General features: G+C 38.7%; 1 protein-coding gene across 1 annotated transcript in view; it reads right to left on the bottom strand.

Annotated features, from left to right (window-relative positions):
• Nucleotides 1-20,477, bottom strand: part of Rsf1 (remodeling and spacing factor 1) — a 120,359-nt gene that overhangs the window by 6,200 nt on the left and 93,682 nt on the right. Inside the window, exons 7-14 of the mRNA XM_028877454.2 lie at nt 19,442-19,648; nt 14,020-14,124; nt 12,637-12,716; nt 8,791-8,849; nt 7,271-7,376; nt 5,910-5,977; nt 3,277-3,484; nt 1,455-1,678 (exon numbers count right to left, since the gene is read on the bottom strand). Of these exons, the coding sequence (XP_028733287.1) occupies nt 1,455-1,678; nt 3,277-3,484; nt 5,910-5,977; nt 7,271-7,376; nt 8,791-8,849; nt 12,637-12,716; nt 14,020-14,124; nt 19,442-19,648 (1,057 nt within the window). The remainder of the gene's footprint in view (nt 1-1,454; nt 1,679-3,276; nt 3,485-5,909; nt 5,978-7,270; nt 7,377-8,790; nt 8,850-12,636; nt 12,717-14,019; nt 14,125-19,441; nt 19,649-20,477) is intronic.

Raw genomic sequence — 20,477 nt, forward strand, 5'->3', positions numbered from 1 at the left:
TTGGCTTGCACTGTTAGAATGTTTTGAGTTTTAAAAAATGCTGTTTGAATTTCTGAATTGAGTTTTATAAAGAAAAATTTTAAATGAATTTTGGAGTGGAATTAGAATAGAACTTCTAATTTTTAAAACCAGCCTAAAAACACTTCTACCAGTTTGTATTGTGAAGCAGTAGTCTCAGCACAAACAATTATAAAATCAAAATGAACTGAGAAACACAGATGTTTTATGACTTGCAGCGACAACTGGATTAAGACGAGCTTTCTTCATGTAAAAATAAGCACATCCATTGTCAACAATTATGTAAAATTCAGTTTCCAAAGTAATTGTTTTATTTAAATTAAACCTTTTTTTCCCATTTATTTATTTATTCTTTTCTCTGTGTGTGTGTTTGTATGGGCAACTCATCTAAGTGCCATGGTGAACATTCGCAGGTCAAGGACAGCTTAAGGGAAATGCCTCTCTCCTCCCACCGTTAAGGATCTTGGAGATCAAACACAAGGTTGTCAGGCTCGGAAATATACACCTATACTCAATGAACAATCCTTCTGGTTTTGTTTTTTTTTAATTGTAAAACAACAGGGTTTTATTACGGTAGCGCTGACTGGCCTGGAACTCACTATATAAACCAGGCTGGCCTTGAATGCATAATGATTTGCCTCCTCTACCTCCTGAGTGCTGAGATTATAGGCATGGACCACCATATACAGACCTAAAGTATCTTTCAAAACACATTTTTTTTGGTTTTTTTGTTGCTGTTCTGGAACTTGCTCTGTAGACCAGGCTAGCCTCAAACTCAGAGATCCACCTGCTTCTGCCTCCTGAGTGCTGGGATTAAAGGCATGTGCCACCACTGCCTGGCTTAAAAGTACATTTATTTGGGTCTGCAGAGATGACTCAGTAGTTAAGAGCATTAGCTGCTCTTCCAGAGGACTCAGATTCAATTCCCAGCACCCACACTGCCTGTAACTCCAGTTTTAGGGGATCCGACACACTCATACACATACCACAACAATGCACAGAAAAAAATAGATCAATAAAAAAAATATTTTTATGATTTATTCAGTCAATTTTTGACTCGTATTATCTATTTCATATACTTAAGTACTGGAAGTTATGTAAATAAAATAAAATTTAAGAAACCCTGGTGTGCATAGAGTGAACTGGTTCTGGTATTCATTCTACAATATCTCAAAAATATTTTCAGAATACTTGGTCCCAATAGGATTTATCACAATTTAACATTCTAAAAGAGCTGGCGTGACGGTAACACGTTAATTTACACGAATTTTCTGAGATGTGTTATGTGAAAACATGGCTCGCAAGTCATAAGAAAAGGACTCCAGAGTCTCATCAGGAGATCTATGGCACAGTTGAATACAATTCCAACACCTTGGAACTCCAAAAGTCCCAGGAAGCAATTGAGTTGCTCTGATACAGACAGAAGGCATTTTTACCAGAGTCTCTACTATTCTCCTCAGACTCTTCTTCCTCTTCATCATCATCAGAGTACTTTTTCTTTGGGGTCTTTCTCCGCAAACGCCGGCTTTGCCTCATGGGCCGAGAAGGATGCCGCCTCAGTCTTCGGCTACAGAAGTCCGTGTCACTGTCCTCATTAGATGGTGGATCTTCTTCACTTTCATCTGGGTTTTCATCAGACACAACAAACTCATCCTGGGATCTGTCCGGGAAAAGGAGATAGGTCAGGATGGTGTACTCTGTTTGTTTTGTAAAGGCACAGTTAGAAGTGATAACCAGCTTTTCAGAGTTCCAGTAAAAAAACTGTAATGAATCCAGTGAAAAGCATTAAGTAATATTTGAGGACACATATGGGAAATTATGTCAACTTCTGTGTTTAAAACGAGTATCTGTGAAGATAACTGATGCTGAATTTCATACATGAACTTCCTTCATTGACCACTTAAAATCCAACGTATCCAAAAGTGCTCATTATTTCCCAACCCCCCTTATTCTACCTATCAGCCAAATATACCAGCCAAATTTTGGTATATTCAACATGTATTAATTCAAAATATATACCTTTTTGAATATAAACATTCTGACTTCTTCTTCTGGGAGGGACGGGGTCCTTGTGCCTGCGTGTGGGAGTCAGCCGACCACTCCGCCCACCTTTACTGCTTCTGGAGACTGAAACAAGGCTGCCAGGCTTGGGTGGCAAACACCTTTACCTGCTAGCTCTCTGGTACTGAGAGTCATTAACCCGCCAGTAACCCAAGCCAGACACTTGGTGTGTACCCTGACCTCTCCTTTCACCTCACACCTCAACCTTTTGGGTATTTTCCCCGCCGGAGCTGAGGACCGAACCCAGGCCTTGCGCTTGCAAGCGCTCTACCACTGAGCTAAATCCCAACCCTTGGGCATTTTTTTATTTAAATATTTTCAGGACCAAGTTCAAATTGGTATGCAGGACAAAAAACAAGACAGAAAAAAACCCTTAACTTGTTCTTTTCTATGTTCTGCTTGCATGTCTCCCAGAGCATTCTCTATTTCATCCTCATATTCTTGCTTTTCTGGGAGTTTCCTAAATATTCCTTGACATTTGAACATGTGGGATCTCTGTTCGGATTGCTTTCTTCTCTCACGCTGTATTTGTATTTAAACTCATAGGCTGCTCAAAATAGTCATTCCCCACATGTTAATTCTAACTTAACTTCTTATTGTGAGGGTTCCCTGACTCCTTTAGATGGAGGTAATTATCTTCTGTAGCCTAACTTTATTTTACCTACATTACAGAGGTAGGCCGTGCAGAGCATCGTTTCTGTGGTTTATATACTTCCCACCACATCTACTACCGAGTCAACAGGAGAAACTCCACAGTACTGTTTATACTAAGGTTATATTACACTGTTTATACACCACTCTAATGCGACTATCGGATTAATTATTACCCCTCACCAAACCTCTCCAGAGCAGAGAAGACTACTTACTTCTCTTTATAGTTTCCCACACTTGATTGAAAACTACTGATGGAAGAGGTAGCAGAAGGTAGTATAGGAAAAGATTTCAGTAAATAAAACCAATTATAGTTAATCAAATTTAAATACAATTTTAAACATTAAACAACCATACATGTAGCTTTAATTGTAATCTAAATGAATCGCAATAAGTAATCTCAGATCTGCTTTAAATATCTGGAAAATACAGATTGCCCATGTACCGAAAGAGTAAAAGCACAGCATAGCACAGCCCTGGCTCTCTCAGGACCCAGCTCGGTGTTAGCTGGCACCTAGAGACTGGGTCTCGAGGCAGGCCACATACCCGTCACTGATCTTGAATTCATCCTCACTCTCTTCCTCATCTAGGTTGCTATCACTATCAAGATCATTAAGTCGCCGGCGTTTCTTCCTGCGAGCAGCAGCTGCTCTCTGAGGCCGTTTATTTTCTTTTCGTTCTTCATCCAAAATGGTAGAGATGTCTTTCCCACGGTGACCTGTGATGGTGGAAATATCTTTTCCTCGGCCAACTCCTGAGAGGAAGAGGTAATTGCATGTTTATTGAACCTTCCCATTAACTTTCTTAGAAATATGTAGGTTGCTTACAATTTCAGCTGACAATGCTCTAAAGAATTAACATGCAAAAATGAAACACCCCCTCAAAAAAATTAACATGCCTATCTTATTCAAAAGAGTTCACAGTGCAGAGACTCCTAGTTTTATATTTTGATTTAGTTTTATATTTGGATTTGATATACCACTTAGCGATGCCTCCCTCACCCTTTATTACACTGCCTTTTCTTTTTGTGGAGGGCTGTTAAAAAAAAATCTCTCTGGGCAGCCTAGGTTGGTCTTGAATTTGTGATCCTTGTGCCTTGTCCCCGAATTATAGATTTGTATCACCATACCTGGCTCAATGCTCTTTATTGTCTAAGTGTCTTGCCTACATGTGTATATGTACAGTACATGCATGCCTGGAAGCCAAGGTCAGAAGACGGATCTGAATTCCCTAGTACTGCTGTTGTTATAGTTGTGAGTTACCAAGCGGGTACTGGGAACTAAACCTGGGTCCTCTGTAAGAACAAGTGCTTTTAGCTTTGGGGCCATTGGTTCAGCCCCTCAATATTCTTCTTTAGCCCCTCAATATACTTCTTTTCTTTCTTATATTGTGTGTGTGTTTACACATTCCAAGGCACACTTATGGAGGTCAGAGGACAACTCTCAAAGAGTCAGTTCTCCTGCTACTTGGTAAGGTCCAAGATCTAACTCAGGTTGTCAGGACTGTGAGCAAGTGCCCCTCCCACTGAGGGACCTGGCCAGCACTCTCCTCTCATGGCTTTTAAGATTTTTTTTTTTTTTTTTAAAAATTCATGTGTATGTGTGTATGTTTTTTTAGACAGGGTTTCTCTGTGTAACAGCCCTGACTGTCCTGGAACTTATTCTGTAGACCAGCCTGGCCTCAAACTCACAGAGACCCACCTGCTCTGCCTCCTAAGTGCTGGGATTAAAGGTGTGTGCCACTACTGTCCAAAGGCTTGTGCGTGCACTTTGATAAGTGAATACATCTGTGTAGGTGCTGCTGGGTTCAGAAAGCATTGAAGCAGAGTTACAGGCAGCTGTAAACTATCCAACATGCAGGCTGGGAACCAAACTGGTCCTCTGGAAGAGCAGCAAGTTTTTGAGACTGCTGAGCCTTACTTGGATCAATACTCCAGACCAATCTTTTATTTTACTTATTTATTTATTGGGTTTTTTTAGACAGGGTTTCTCTGTGTTGCCCTGGATGTCCTGGAACTCACTTTGTAGACCAGGCTGGCCTTGAACTCACAGAGAACTGCCTGCCTCTGCCTCCTGAGTGCTGAGATTAAAGTCGTTCGCCACCACTGTCTGGCAAGACCCATCTTTTAAAGAAAGTAACCCAGATTTCTGATGTAGTCACAAAGTTGTCCAACTGTTAGCACTTTCCTCACTCCAAAAAGAAGTCTTATACCTATTAGCAGTTGCTTAAGAATCTTCTTGAATAAGGACAGAGAAAAAAATTGATAAAGATGTAAATAAAAGACCCAATTCTGAAAGGTTACGACATCAGTTTCTTTACAAAAAAAATTGCGTATTGATCCATTCTGAAGTTTTCACAGTAGTAAGTAGAAATTAGAAAGTTCTTCATCAGGCTGGGCGGTGGTAGTGCATGCCTTTAATCCCAGTGCTCAGGAGGCAGAGCCAGGCGAATCTCTGTGAGTTCGAGGCCAGCCTGGTCTACAGAGCAAGTTCCAGGACAGGCACCAAAACTACACAGAGAAACCCTGTCTTGAAAAACCAAAATAATAATAATAATAATAATAATAATAATAATCTTCATCAGAACATTAGTAACTGGCTATATAACACTTTAACAAACAACCTTCAAATTCTTCTACAATGCTGTTTTGAAAGGCAAAAAGGCTGGCTGTGGTGGTGCAAGTCTTTAATCCCAGCACTTGGGAGGCAGAGGCAGGAGGATCTCTATAAGTTAAAGGTCAGTCTGGACTACAGAGTGAGTTCTAGGACAGCTAGGACATAAGAGAGAGAGAAACACTGTCTCAAACGAAAGAAGGAAGGAAGGAAAGAAGGAAGGAAGGAAAGAAAGAAGGAAGGGAGATACCAATTAAATGAGTAAATTGATTTAACAGATTTACACTGTCATTCAAATTTGGATTATCCACACATTTTGAGGCTTTGTTTTTGCAAAGACAAGAGGAAAGTTTCCTGAGTATTCTAATTAGATATAAATTGTTTGATCAATGAAGGAATTTAAAATTTTATATTAGATCATACAAAAATTAGTAATAAGTTCTGTAATACATTGGCACTATGCCAGCAGATTGCTTTGAATGTAAGCTAGTTTATTCAGTGTTAGCACCGGGGAGAGGAATAATCTGCTGGTAGAATTATGTGAAAAAGAATAAATGATAAACATACCCCCTCCATCAGCCTCCTTGATATCATCTTCTATAGCTTCATCAATTGCTTCATCAAACTCATCAAATCTAAAACAAACACAGTGATGATCAGATTGTAAGATGTATTTGTGTTTGATTTCCAAAGACCACCTATACAAAGTGGTTGCAAGAGACTGTCTTTGTCCCCACCCAACTCACATGTGACGGTCATGATTAATGTCCTCATTAAACAGGAGAAAAAAGAGAAAACAAGAATCCCTTGGCCTCTTCTGCCCTGTGAAATTAAAGCAAGAGGATGGCCATATACATAAAGCAGACACTAGATCTGCCCTAGAGAACTGCTACCATGTGAGCTCAGAGAAGGTACCATGGAAAAGTCAGAAACAGGTCCTAACAAACTCCCAAATCTTCCAGTGCTTTCACCTTGGATATTATAAAGCTTCTGTGAATCAATTTATGCTTTCTAAAAGCTATCAGTTGATGGTATTTCCAATGGGAGTGCACAGATTAGGACAGTATCAGCATGTGAGGTAAGCATCTACTACTCACACACATACTCCAGACAATTAATCAATAAACAAGTTAAAACTTTAGGCTTTTAGACTATAAAGTCTTTAACAATCAACTATGCCACTGTAATGGAAATGTAATTGTTAATCAAATGTTAAGTAAATATAGATGGCTTTGTAACAAAAACATCACAGATACTGGAATTTGAGTTACGTATGGTTCTCATAAAATGCTTTGTTTCAATCATTTATAAACGTAAAAGCCATTCTTGGGATACAGATTATACAAAACCTACCAGTGGGCTAGCTGTGACCTACAGACTGACCTCTAATCATTTAAGTCGCACAGCAAAGTAATTTGAACAAAATTACTGCTCCATAGTGTTAAGGCCAGCTATAATTACTATTGGAAATAATTGTGTTATAGAAATTCATATACAGGTGATCAAAATGTACTTTTGCTTAAAGAACTATTTCTTCTGGTTTAAAAACAAATGAACAAGAAGAAATGATCTCTAAGATCGTTTTTTTAAGGAAGTGCAGCTTAGTTTGGGGGCTCAACTGATCATAAGGTGAGCTGATTTAACCATGTTAACTATGCAATTTCTGTGGCGAGTCCTGTGCACGTAAGTGTGCATGGGTGTGTATGTGGTGTGGCCTGGACATATGACCTTCCTCAGGCTAGGAAAGTGCTCTACTACTGAGCTACAGCCTGGCTCTGAGGTCTTGGAACCTAACACCTGAAGATACCAGGTGACTCACATAACAGTTACAAATCACTGTGTTGAGAGAACCACCCACTTCTATTTTTTGATCTAACTGGAAAAAAAGTTAGGTTCTTTTACTATAACAACTTTCTTTTATTTCCTACCTGTAGCTTATACATTTCCTTGTTCTTGTTGATCTCCTTTCAAGTAAGTTTGCTTTGGATTTTTTTGAATCTTTTTTCTTTTCTTCTTGATCTTCAGAAAATCTGGCTCCTTTCAAGAGAAACATATACAGATGTTGACAGAGAAACAGTCCTTGGAATTAACAGCTTTAATATTCTACCTAGGGAGCACACATGAAGGTCTGAAAAACTCTGAGATTATCTACCACTAAGAATATAGATGGCAAAACTAATTATACAAATTAAAAATATTGGTAGTCAAGTATATGAACTATTTCTGTGTTGAAATTCTAATACTTCTGTGAGTTTACAATAGTCTGTTATTAAAATAACCAGTATGAAGTTTTTCTACCAATTCAATCATTTTTGTTTGTTTGTTTTATGAGACAGGGTTTTTCTGTATAGCTTTGGCTGTCCTGGAGCTTGCTCTGTAGACCAGGCTGTCCTCAAGCTCACAGAAATCCTCCTGCCTCTGCCTTCCTAGTGCTTGCGATTAAAAACATGCACCACCACTGCCTGGCCCAATTCAATCTTTTAACCAATAATTAAATATGATACACAGAAAATGTTGAATAGATATGTGGCTGAATTCATGAGATGATTTGATTTAAATGGAAGAACAACTTGGCAAACTACTTAAGGCTGGGATTTAATTATGAAACAGTCAAACTTCATTTGGAAACTGCTGAATGTGTGGCTCACATCTCTAATCCTAACCTTCAAAACCAGCATTTAAGAAGAAAAGGCAGTGGATCTCTGAGTTCCAGGCCAGCCAGAGTTATATACCCTATCTAAAATCAACAACAGTAGCAAAACCACAACAAAATCAAGTTGGAAACTATGTTTCGTGTACATTCACTCATGAGGTGTGCTTAATTACAGACTAATAAATGTAAATAATGGTAGATGTTCAAAGAAATTAAATTATAATAGAAATTAAAATTTCAATAGTACCAAATTAAAAGTAAAATATTCCCAAGCTATTCTTTAGTTATTTTACGCAAGTAACACATTATAGGGTTAACCACAAATTGTTTTGCTTACAATAGAAACAATAGAACATTACCCCAAAGCAATGAGCTATAAATTTAGTTTGAATATGATTATCATATTGAGTTATTTATTTATAAATAATAATCCCAATAGTTATTTCTCCATGTGCTTAAAACATCTAGCTTTAATAGAATAGGTATGTCAAATATTAAAATGACATATAATTGGGTTAAATTTTAGAAAGTGCATAGCATGTCCTCTAAAAATACGACATAAACCTGGACTGAAAATGGCTCGGTGGTTAAGAGTACTGGCTGCTCTCTGGAAGACTCAGATTCGAGTCCCAGCACTCACAGAGCGGCTCACAACCATCTGTAACTCCAGTTCTAGGAGATCTGGTACCTTCTTCTGACCTCTGTGGGCTCTAGGCATACATGAGGTACACAGACTATACATGTAGGCAAAACACTCACACACATAAAATTTTAAAAATACTAGAAACTAGAAACTTACTTGTGGAGGAATGATGTTTTCAATACTGATACCAACATACACCAAGCGTTCTTTCCTTAAAACCAAAAACCAAAGGCATAAAATAAGATTTACTAAAAATGAAACTGGTATGAAAATATCATGGTAGATAGTAATAAATTACAATTTCATGGTATTTAAGAGGCTGTCACAGATATTAAAGTGAAATTTTAATAGAGTATAAGTATTAATGAGAAGCACAAACTTTCTGACTATATGAAGTCTGACCTATATGAAAGCTGTACTTTTGAACTGAAACAGACAAACTTCAAACTGAGTTGACAATGTGGTTAGATTTGGAAAACTAACTCTGACTAGACAAAATAGTCTCTGCATATTAAATGTCTTAGATGATGTTCTGAGTATAGTATACAACTGTAAGCCTATGGTAATAGCTGGGGGAAAGTGGTGCACGCCTTTAGTCCCAGCACTTGGGAGGCAGAGGCAGGCGGATCTCTGTGAGTTTGAGGACAGCCTGGGTTACAGAGCGAGATCCTGGCTACAAAGAAACCCTGTCTTGGGGGGTAGGGGAAGCCTAGGGTAATAAACATCACTATAAAATAGTGACTAAGAAACTATACATAACAAAACCATATTAAGGCTCCAGTGAATGACATTAAAGCCACTCTTTTTCTTGCTGTAGGGAAGAAGAAGAAACACACTGCAGACACATGGGCTATGCATTTTACAATGGAAAATTAGGGTACTAGTGGAGCCGGAAGACAAGGATGCATATCCAGAATGACATCTCCATGGGTTTCCTCTCCAAGGGAAAAAACAAAAACAAAAAACAAACAAACAAATGCCCTGTTTATTTCAACTAAAAAATAATAACAAACAGCTCTAAACAACAGGTGCTTACTCGAGTCATCTGAATGTTAATGCAGTATACTGAGAGCCCTGAGCTCTGAATATCAGAGTATATTACACGGATCTAGAAGAGCAACTGTTCTTTCTTGCTTGTTGTAATGCTCCTTCCAAAAGGAAATGAATGCATTTACATGTCTAGAGCCTTTGCAATGCAGCTTCTAATGAGCACGACCCTGCTAACAAGAATCTTAGCAACAGATGGAGAAGCTACCACATTTATGAAAATGATAAAAATCACTTTAATTAAAACTTGGTAAGCTATCAAGTAGTTAATAATGACCAAGACAATCAGAATATTGCAGTTTGAACCGTCTCTGTTATTAAGTATGTGTGATATACATCTGACCTTGCCAAAACCACATTCACTGAAATACCAATTTTCTCCTTTAAACTGCTTTCTTTGACCATTATTTCTCTTCTCAATTCAACTGAAGAGAAATTAACTCATGTTCATTATGGGCAGACTTATGCCAAGCTTGGAAAGCCAAATATAACATAAGATACAGTTTCTGCCCTCATAATTAGTTATCAAACGCCTACCGACCATTTTGAACAACTACTGGAAACATGACCAGGTATAGATCAATTTTATCTAACCGGAGAAATTACAGAAGGCTTTAACTGGGTTCACTGTTGTACAGGATCTTGAGGGTAGACATGATTCCTTATCACTCTCTCGTTAGTCATCTTTTGGCAGGATGCCTTCCACCTCATCTCACTATCTAGATCTGCAGACCTTATCATTACCAACATCTCTACTCCTGCTAAAATTTCAGTTTTACAAATCCTATTGTCTGACTTCTACTAAATCAATTTCCAACTCACTCCACCTTCTATGCTACTCTCAACAATTTGTTGACTCTAGTGGAACTTCAACTTAGTCTATCGCTGCCCTCTTACCTGGCTGACACTCCATACTCCATCATTATAAATACTCCTTTGCATACACTTTCAAGCTCCTTGTCTCTTTCTCTCCTTCCCACTGTTACATTACCTGGAAAATTCCAACCCCAATTAAATCTAACCCCCTGCTAGGCAAAGCAATAGTAATTGCAGTCTGGAAGAACAGAGCTTTCTGAGTTCCCATATTATCCCTGATGTCATACACTGGAAGGAACATTTGTAAACCACAAAATAAGAGATTTCTAAAACAGCAGATTCCATAGAGCCACACAGCTCCAGATCTGTAGACATTTGCTGGGTAGTCACTAAAAACTTAGAGTCACAACCCTTTTTTCCAGACTGTGCAGCCATTTAAGGTAGACACAGTATGCTTTCTCACTGACTACACTACCTGGCATAAAACAGGTATTCAATAAATGTTAGTTAAATGCTGAATACAAACGGAGAAAACAATGGGATCAGGATACAGATGCTCTCATAGTATGAGGGTGGATGAGTACCAGAGAGGTCATTTCAGAGATGACATGAAGCCCCCACCTCTACACACCCATTACAATGGCTGCCTTACTCCCAGGCTTTCTCCTGCAACACTCTAATTCTCACTCATTCATCTGACTTACCAGGGCCTATTTTCTGAAATGATGACCATATCCCTACTCTGATGACTCCACTACTCCCTACAGAGAACAGTTAGAATTCCCTAGTTGGCTAGCAAAGCTGTTTGCAGTCTGGGCTTTCTCTGCTTTATGGAGATCCATCCTATCTCGCTCTCCTACCTTCACTGTTTTTTGTTTTTTGTGGGTTTTTTTTTTTTTTTTTTTTTTTTTTGTTTTTTTGAGACAGGGTTTCTCTGTGTAGCTTTGGAGCCTGTCCTGAATCTCACTCTGTAGACCAGGCTGGACTTGAACGCACAGAGATCCGCCTGGCTCTGCCTCCTGAGTGCTGGGATTAAAGGCGTGCGCCACGACCGCCCGGTCCCTACCTTCACATCTATACTCTGCCTTTGCTCATTATGTTTGCACACACCAACTGGAAATGCCTCTTTTTTCTATGCCCATCTGTATAAACCCAATTTATTTCCCAAGGCCTTCCTTGATAATTCAATTTCTAGGAGAATTAAAATGCTCTTCCTTTATGTTCTAGTACTGTGTTGAGTCTCAGTCTCTCTGTCTCTCATCATTGGGTCTCTGTATTCTCTGGTCAAAAGTGAGTTCAATGTAAACAAGATTCATATACTCATCTATGTTCATTCATTCACTGTTCTATTCAGTTAGCTATGCCGTGGATCTGAATGTTTAGATGTGCAATGACCAAAGACAGTACAAATAAATATAAACTCACTGTATTCATTCTGAATCAATCCCCTATTAATAAATATGAGGCTCAAGGTCAATCTTACTTGCTCCATGAAGCTTCCTCAACTGTTTCAGACTACACTATAGTGACGTAATGAAAACAGTGTATGTTACTGTCAGCAGGACACAGTTCAGCAGTGGTCTTTATTTACCACTGTTAATACAGTCCACCCAAAAAGACAGAGGAAATAAATTATAAGCAGGTTCTTATAATTTTCCTGTGTTCAATAATAGTTATGCATATTTCCTCCACAAGATGTGGGACAATGTTTTTCCATAGCAGACTCTGATACTCTACAAAGGGGGTGGGAAAACGTGTGTAAAAGGACACATAGTATTTCGAGCTTGGGAAGTTACTGGACCTCTAGTGAGCTATTCAATTCCACTGTTGTAGTGCGAAAGCAGCCATAGTAAGCACACAAACAAATGAGCAAAGCTGTGTTCCAGTAAAGTTTACTTAGAGGATATATAAAATGTGAGTACCACATAGTTTTCCTACATCATGAAATGATTTGATAAGGATGTTTTTAAAAACTTAAAAACCATTCTTAGAAGGTAATGTAAAAACAGCAGCAGACCAGATTTGACTTGCTGTAGCTTGCCAGTCTTTGATTTAGATGGATGTGTTCATCTAAACTGTAAGACAATGTTACTGCCAAACTACCAAGGGAAACATTAACACATATACCAATTTACCTTCGCTCTGCACGCTCTTTCTTCTTTAAGGCAACATCCAAATCTTGCAACTGTTCTTCCAATTTTTCACACAGTAGTTTCTGTAGGAACAATATATATGTGCTATTTTTAATACCAGAGCACAACCATACATCTCATGTTTATTATTAAGCTCATTTATTATTATTTGAGTATTATTAGGCTTTAAGCTTAATAATAATAAGCGTTATGAGCTGAAAATGGCTACATGGTGAATGAATATTGAAAATGCTTTGTTTAAAAAGGTAGTCAGAATCCACTTAACAGATGATGAGCATAGTACTTCTATTAGAAAGCATGCCAAACACAAATAGCTTTGCAAAAACCAAAACAGAAAAATATGTTCTGTCCCTATCTTGCTTTTACTGTTCAGAATTGCATTTTGTTCATTACTATTCAAACAAGGTTATGTTAAAAATAAAAGACTATCAAAATAATTTCGAAAAATTATATATACATATATATGTCAAAGCATAATGCCAATATAAAAAATACACATAAAGCAACGCTACATGGTTACTGGGTCAAAACAGAGCAAAAAAAAAAATCATAGATTAAGCTATGCTAAGCAAGAGATGGTAACTTCAGAGAAAAAGGTGTAAAGCTATTATGTTGAAAGCAAAATAAGGTTGGCCTTGTGGAAAAAAGTATTCAATTGGTGCAATCTACTGTTCTCTGATTTTACAAGAAACTGTGAATCAATGCAGAACAGACTGATGATTCTCTCAGTGCTAGCAACAAAAAAAGATGCAGTAATAAAAAATGAGATTTTAAAAATGGAGTAAACTACAAAACATTTATTTCATTCATATAAAATTGGTGCTATTTTTGGTGATATTTTGTTTGTGTTCTGACAAATAAAGCTTGCCTGAAGATCAGAGGGTGAAACTAGCCACTAGTTAACCATAGAGATCTGGAGGTCTGTACAGACAGGAGACAGGAAGTGATATGACTGCATGCAGAGAGTAGGCGATAAGGCGGAGCATAGACAGGAAGGAGCTCCACCATTTTTCAGTCTGCAGAGTCAGTGAAGGTAAGAGATAATTTTGGCTGATCCTTTACCTCTTTGATCTTTCAGCATTTACCACAATATCTAACTCCAGGTTTTTATTGTTAATTAGAATTCGTGCTATTTATATTTATACAAATTAGAGTAGAAAACAGATGGTTTTACAAAAGTCAGGAATTTTATAGAAGACAAAAGGCAAGCCTAAGATACTAATAGAAGGTAAGAGACTCAAACAAAAGGTGAACATTATTAACAACTGCTTTGGAAAGGGATAGTGTTTAATGACTGCTTAAAAGTATTATCAATGTGTTGAATACAAAACTGAGGGCTGGAGACAGAATTAGGTTGGGTCATACATGCTGGCAAGGAGGGCAGAACCATTCTCCATCAGGGATGATCATCAGGGGAGGGCGGAGGCAGGCAGTATGGTATCCACTGTCACAGGAATCGCACAGAAGAATCTGAAATAAACCACATTAATATCAAGCCATCTGCAATTTGTTAAAATATGGCATTTCTTTCTTTTTGAGATAATGCCTTGCTATATTAATAGCGCAGGCTAGGCTGGTACTCACTATGTAGCACTGGACGGCCTCAAGCTCTCAGCAATATTCATGTCTCAGTCTCTACAGTGCTGGGTTTGTACAGGTATATGACACCATTCCTGGTGAACACTGACATTTCAGTACTTCTTAGTACACTACCATGAACTGCATGGTATGTGCATAAAGCCAATGAATGGAATAAGTCTGACAATTTGGGATGGAAAAAAAATTTTAAATTGAGCCAGGAAATGGTGGCACACAATCTTTAATCTCAGCACTCGGGAGGCAGAGGCAGGTGGAACTGAGTCCGAGGCCAGCCTGGTCTACAAAGTGAGTTCCAGGGTAGCCAGGGCTACACAGAGAAACCCTGTCTCACAAAAACAAAACAAAAAGAATTTAAAACTTAAAAAGCACTCCCTCTGACAACCTAAGAAAATATTATGGTACAGAAATCAGTGAAATACAGTAACTCCTTTCTAAACTGGAATCAATTGTTAGTTTGCCACAAAGGCAATCTTACATTCTCTATAACATAATTTTAAAGTTCAAGTATCATAAAGTATGCTAGCATATAGAGAATTATAAAGTATTTCCATTTTAATTGCATTTCAATTATTTAAAATAAGAAATACAGTTCTTTTATTCTGTAAACTCAGATAAGGAAGAGACTGACACACAGGAAAGGATCAGAAGTTCTTTCAAACATTAACATCACCATCAACTACTTTTACTGCAGTGAACTCTAGATGACCAGTTATTTAAAACCTACCAGCTTATTGGTAATCATTTAACTAAAAAGGCCTTTACTTGAAAGTATTTCCAGTTTATAGATGAATTACGAAGATATTACAGTCTCATATGTTTTTCCTTCAACTTTCCACAAAGCTACACTTCAGAAGGGCTCTTGTTATACAACTGACCCCAAAGTTTCAATCTAACTGCTCCAGCCCCTCAAATGTTAAGATTAGAGGTATGTGCCAGCATGCCCAGTTACAAAGTTAAAATCTAACCCATCTCTGCCAAAAGTGAAAATGTAGCATCAACACAGTAGTTTCCTAAGACCTTTTCCCAACAGTGATGCTGTTTTCCTGACTATGAATCCAAGGCTATTAGACTGTACTGCTCTCGTTAGGTTTCCTACTCTCATTCTCTGGCGCTAACAGATGCTTAGCCTTTCTTTTTCTGTTACTCTGACAGTGTGTGGACTATTAGAAATCCAACATTTTATAGACAAGTCTGAATTTGGGTTAATGACTTCACTGGGGTTCCATGTTAGAAGAAGAGTACTCTGCTCATTCTGTCATATCAGGGTTTCTTAGTCAAGGCTGTGAAGGTAACGCTTATAAAAGAAAGCATTTACAGGGGCTTGTTTATAGTTTCAGAGATTAGCCCATTATCACCATGGCTGATAGCATGGTAGCACACAGGCAGACACAGTGCTGAAGAAGTGGCTAAGGGATATATCTATATCCTGATGTGCAGGCAGCAGGAAGAGAGAGTCTGGGGCTGGAGTGGGCTTTTGACCTCAAAGCCCACCCCTAATGATACACTTCCTCCAACAAGACCACACCTACTCCAATAAGGCCACACCCCCTAGTTCTTATAAGCCTTCAAATAGTTACTACCAGGTAACTAAACATTCAAACACATGAGCCTATGGGGCCATTCTTCTCTTTAAAAAACATTCATTTAAGCCCGGCAGTGGTGGCACACACCTTTAATTCTAGCAGGTGGATCTCTCAGTTTGAGGCCAGCCTGGTCTGAGTGAGTTCCAGGACAGGCTCCAAAGCTACACAGAGAAACTCTGTCTCAAAAAAAAAATTGTTTATTTAATATATGTGTGTGTGTGTGTGTGTGTGTGTGTGTGTGTGTGTGTGTGTGTGTGTGTGTGTGTATCTGAGAATATGTATATGCACCGTTTGTGTGCAGTGACAGCGAAGGTCAGAATAGGAACCGGATCCCCCAGAACTGACGTTACAGTCATTAGTGGTCATGTGGGTGCTGGGAACTGAACCTAGGTCTTCTAGAAGAGGAGTAAGTTTTCTTAACTGCTGAACCATTTCTCCAGCCCGTAAACTTAGCACAACTCCCTTTTCTCTCTACAGGGTCTCACTATCTGGCTATCCTGGAATTCACTATGTGGATCAGGCTGCCCTTGACCTCACAGAGATTTTCCTGCCTCTGCCTCCTGAGTGCTAGGATTAAAGGTGTGCATCGCTACACCAGGCTTTATGGAGACCACTCTTATTCAAACTATGACACAAGGGATACATGATATTAATATAGATTATTATTGGTGATATTAATTTCGGTCACTTAGTTAAAGAAGTAGCTATTTATTTTTCTATTTAGAAGTTACACTGTTTATTTTCCATACTTCTACCCTCAAAGTAAACCCCACTGGTCCTTATGGCTAATGCCTGTAATTCCATCTACTAGGAAAGCAAGGGCAGGAATATCACATTCTAAGGCCAGTGTGAGCAACATCTTGAAACTCCTCTCAAAAAAAAAGAAAAGAGCTAGGAAAGTAGTTCCATGTAGACGTGTGAATACCATGAATGCAAATCACCAGTAATAAACAAATAAATAAACAACAACAACAAAACTAGAACGAAGGAATAAACAAATAAATCCAGCCTATACTCACAGGGAGGTGCCAAAGTTTTCTAGGGTTAGGAATATCAAAGGATTTAGGGATATAAATGAAAATCATTATAGTAACTAATAAATCTGTAAGTATTTTAAAGTAAGATATAACTGAGTTATGCAAATATTTAACTCTTCCTTCGAGCCTGCCCCCGAGCTTAGCATGCACTAGGAACTTTGCTTCCGCAGTGAGGGCTGTGGCACTCTGCTTGTGATTTTCTCTTCCTTTAACCTCCCAAGTTCTTGGAGTTCTTCTACAAAGAAAACTGATCCGCTGCCCTAATCATTTGTTTACTCAATTATTTCTGTCAGTGACAAATACTTCTTCTTCTTCTTTAAATTATAGTTGAAATCTATTCTTCTGTTTGTTGGAGCTGTTCCAGCTATGGATACGCGAGCTTTTTCTGTGTCCTTAGGGCTTGTCTAGATCAGATTCTTTGTTTTTTAAAGAACTTTGTTACCTTCTGGCAATTACAGGGTGCTCTCGACACATCTTAGACATCCCCTGATGGCCTGACCTGAGAATTAATAAAATGAAGAAGTCCTGGTTCCTTTATTCCAGATGAATTTAGAAACAAGGTCTGGGAAGTCTCAGTGCTTAATGCAACGGCCTATCACTAATGTTAAGTTCTCGCAGAGAGAACAGCACATTCATTCTTTAGTAACTGCATATGCATGCATACACCTGTATTTCTACCTATTTAAAATGAATTCACTATAATTCCTCTAATCCAGCATCACAGGGTTTATTCTACCATTGGTCTTACTAAAAGAAAGGGATCTGGCTCATATTACCTATGTTCTCTATTTTTTTGTTCAATTCTGGTATTTGTGTTCTTTCTGAAATTCTATCCCATTCTGAATAGGACAAGTTAAGGCTGGAAAACTATCTCCTTCCTGCTCTGTATAATACAGTCACCACTTGATCCCAATGTTCAAAATTAAGTATCAACTTACATTAGTGGTTATATCAACTGTAAAATCAATTGCTTTGGCATATGTGGACTAACCCAGGTACCCAATTTCACTCATCACATTGTTTCTACAGAAAAACATAACCTAAATTTCAAATAAGACAATTAAAAATAAAACTTTACAATTTAATTTACTTCTAAAAGGAAGACTTGCCTAACACCACAACAAACCGAAAATTCCACTGAATAACTATTACTACATAAGAGTTCCGCTGGCACACCCCTGTAAACCCAACGCCCAGGAGGCAGAGGCAGGTGGATCTCTGGGAGGTCAAGGCCAGTCAGGTCTACAGAGCAAACTCTAGATGGCTAGAGCTGTTGCACAGAGAAACCCTGTCTCGAAAAAACAAAACAAGACAAACATACAAACAAATAAGAATTTCCAAGTCTCAGGCAATGATCCATTGCTTTTACCTAAAACAACTAGAACAGACAAGAGTTCTAGATTTACTGAATTTATTGCTTTTCTGTTCACCAAGAACAAGGGCCATTTATTTTACTAATACAAAAGTGATTTATTATTTCTTCAATTTTTTGTTGTTGTTATTTTTGTTCTTTGAGACAGGGTTTCTCTGTGTAACAGTTCTAGAACTTGCTCTGTAGCCAGGGCTGGCCTCAAACTCACAGAGATCTGCCTGCCACTGCCTCCTGAGTACTGGGACTAAAGGCGTGCATCACCATAGTCGGGCTACTACTTCTAATTTTGATTTGGGATTATCTTTAAGTCCAGGGCATAAGCAACCCACCAGATTGTAGTTTCTAAAGTCATTCACCTTGCCACAGTAAACAGAAATGGGATTCACCAGTTACTTATAACGACAAACTAAAATCCTGTGGATCCCATTGCTGTCACTTTGGCTCCCTACACTTATTTCCTCACACTTGGTTTTGTCCCCAGAGTTTCTTTACTTTTTAAAGACATTTTATTAAAAAATAAATAAATAAATTCGGAAATGGTATGGCAAACACAAGTCTTGCTGATCTCTGAGTTAGAAGGCAGAAAAGAGATCTTTTTAAAAAGAAGATCAAATCTTCAAACATCTTCAACACAAAAATCTTAACTTTCATAGCCTTGCTCATTATGGTAGTTGTGGTGGTTGGAAGGAAATGCCCCCCTCAGTCTCAAGCCATTTGAATACTTGGTCCTTGGTTGGTGGCTGTTTGGGGAGGATTAGGAAGTGTGGTTTTGCTCAAGAAAAGTGTGTCACTGAGTGCAGGCTCTGAGGTTTCCATAGACCAGGCCATCTCCAGTGTGCTCTCGGCCTCCTGCTTGTAGATCAAGATGTGAGCCCTGAGATGCTGCTCTAGGCATCCATCTCCATGCTCTTACTCGCCATCACTAATCCTCTGGAACCCTAGCATAAACAAATTCTTTCTTTTCTGTTCCCTCAGCCATGGCACTTTATCACAGTAATAGAAAACTAAGACAGACAAGGCTTCATTTTAACCACCAACTTAATGAGATCCGGGCCAGCCAGGGCTAACAGTGAGATCCTGTTACAAAAAAACAAAACAAAATTCAAATCACGATCAAACCTCGGAGCAGTAGGTCACTCCAAAGAACCACAGTATAGCTATGAGAGGAGCACTGCTCACTTAGAGCAGGTACATACTAGTTCCGGATGGTTTGGAAGGCCACATTTTTTGCATGGTTCATCGTCATCTGGAAGGACAGCTTCTTCACTTTCCTTCCCTTGCTCCTCTTCTGAGGCTGCGGAGGATTTTTCACTGTCGGACCCTTCACTGTCATCATTGCTGGAGTATTTCCACCGGCCACGTGTCCGAGAACCAGTCCAGCGAACTTTGCCTTTGGGTTTTACCTTACAGAAATGAAAAGATGAGATAATTGGACATGAGAATTTCTTTCTCCAAACTACATGTCCCTTGGAGAATATTTAGCTGACACAGAAAGAAAAGATGAAAATTGTTACAGTCTTGTCATCAGCTCTATCTACTACTAAGTTTTGGTATGTGTTTTCATTATTTTTTCTGCATTTGGGGGGGGTGTCTTAAAAATGGGATTAGACAATGACCATTTTATCTTATAAATATGCCAAAATGGCTGTATGATATTACTCACACATTTGGGTGGTTGTTTCCCATTTTTTCACTTTCAAAATGTACCCTCATAGATGTTAATGTTTACATCCATCTTTGTGGTTAGGATAAATTCCTTGAACAGGATTCTGGGTCAAAGGCCATGAACACTTAAAGACTCTATCAATAGCAGGAAGATATACTGACATACTTATTTTTTTTTTCAAAAATCTAAACTTTAAAAGCTGGGCGTGGTGGTGGTGGTGGTGGTGGTGGTGGTGGTGCACTCCTTTAATCCCAGCACTTGGGAGGTAGAGGTGGGAGGATCTCTGTGAGTTCGAGGCCAGCCTGGACTATAAAGGGAGTTCTAGGGCAGCCAAGGCTGTTACACAGAGAAACCCTGTCTCAAAAAACCACAGAAACAACACACACACACACACACACACCCATACACACACACACACCCAAACGCCTAAATTACCAAGTTTTTAAAGCAGGTCAGAGCTGCATCTAAAACTCGCAATAAACGTTAAAAGAGTCAGAGAGTAAGCTGGTCATGAGACGTCATTCTGTCACCTAGGTTCAGTCTCTCCATCCTGCCTCACTTCACTG

This window comes from Peromyscus leucopus, chromosome 1 (genome assembly GCF_004664715.2).
Source record: "Peromyscus leucopus breed LL Stock chromosome 1, UCI_PerLeu_2.1, whole genome shotgun sequence".
In the NCBI taxonomy this organism is placed as follows: Eukaryota; Metazoa; Chordata; class Mammalia; order Rodentia; family Cricetidae; genus Peromyscus; species Peromyscus leucopus.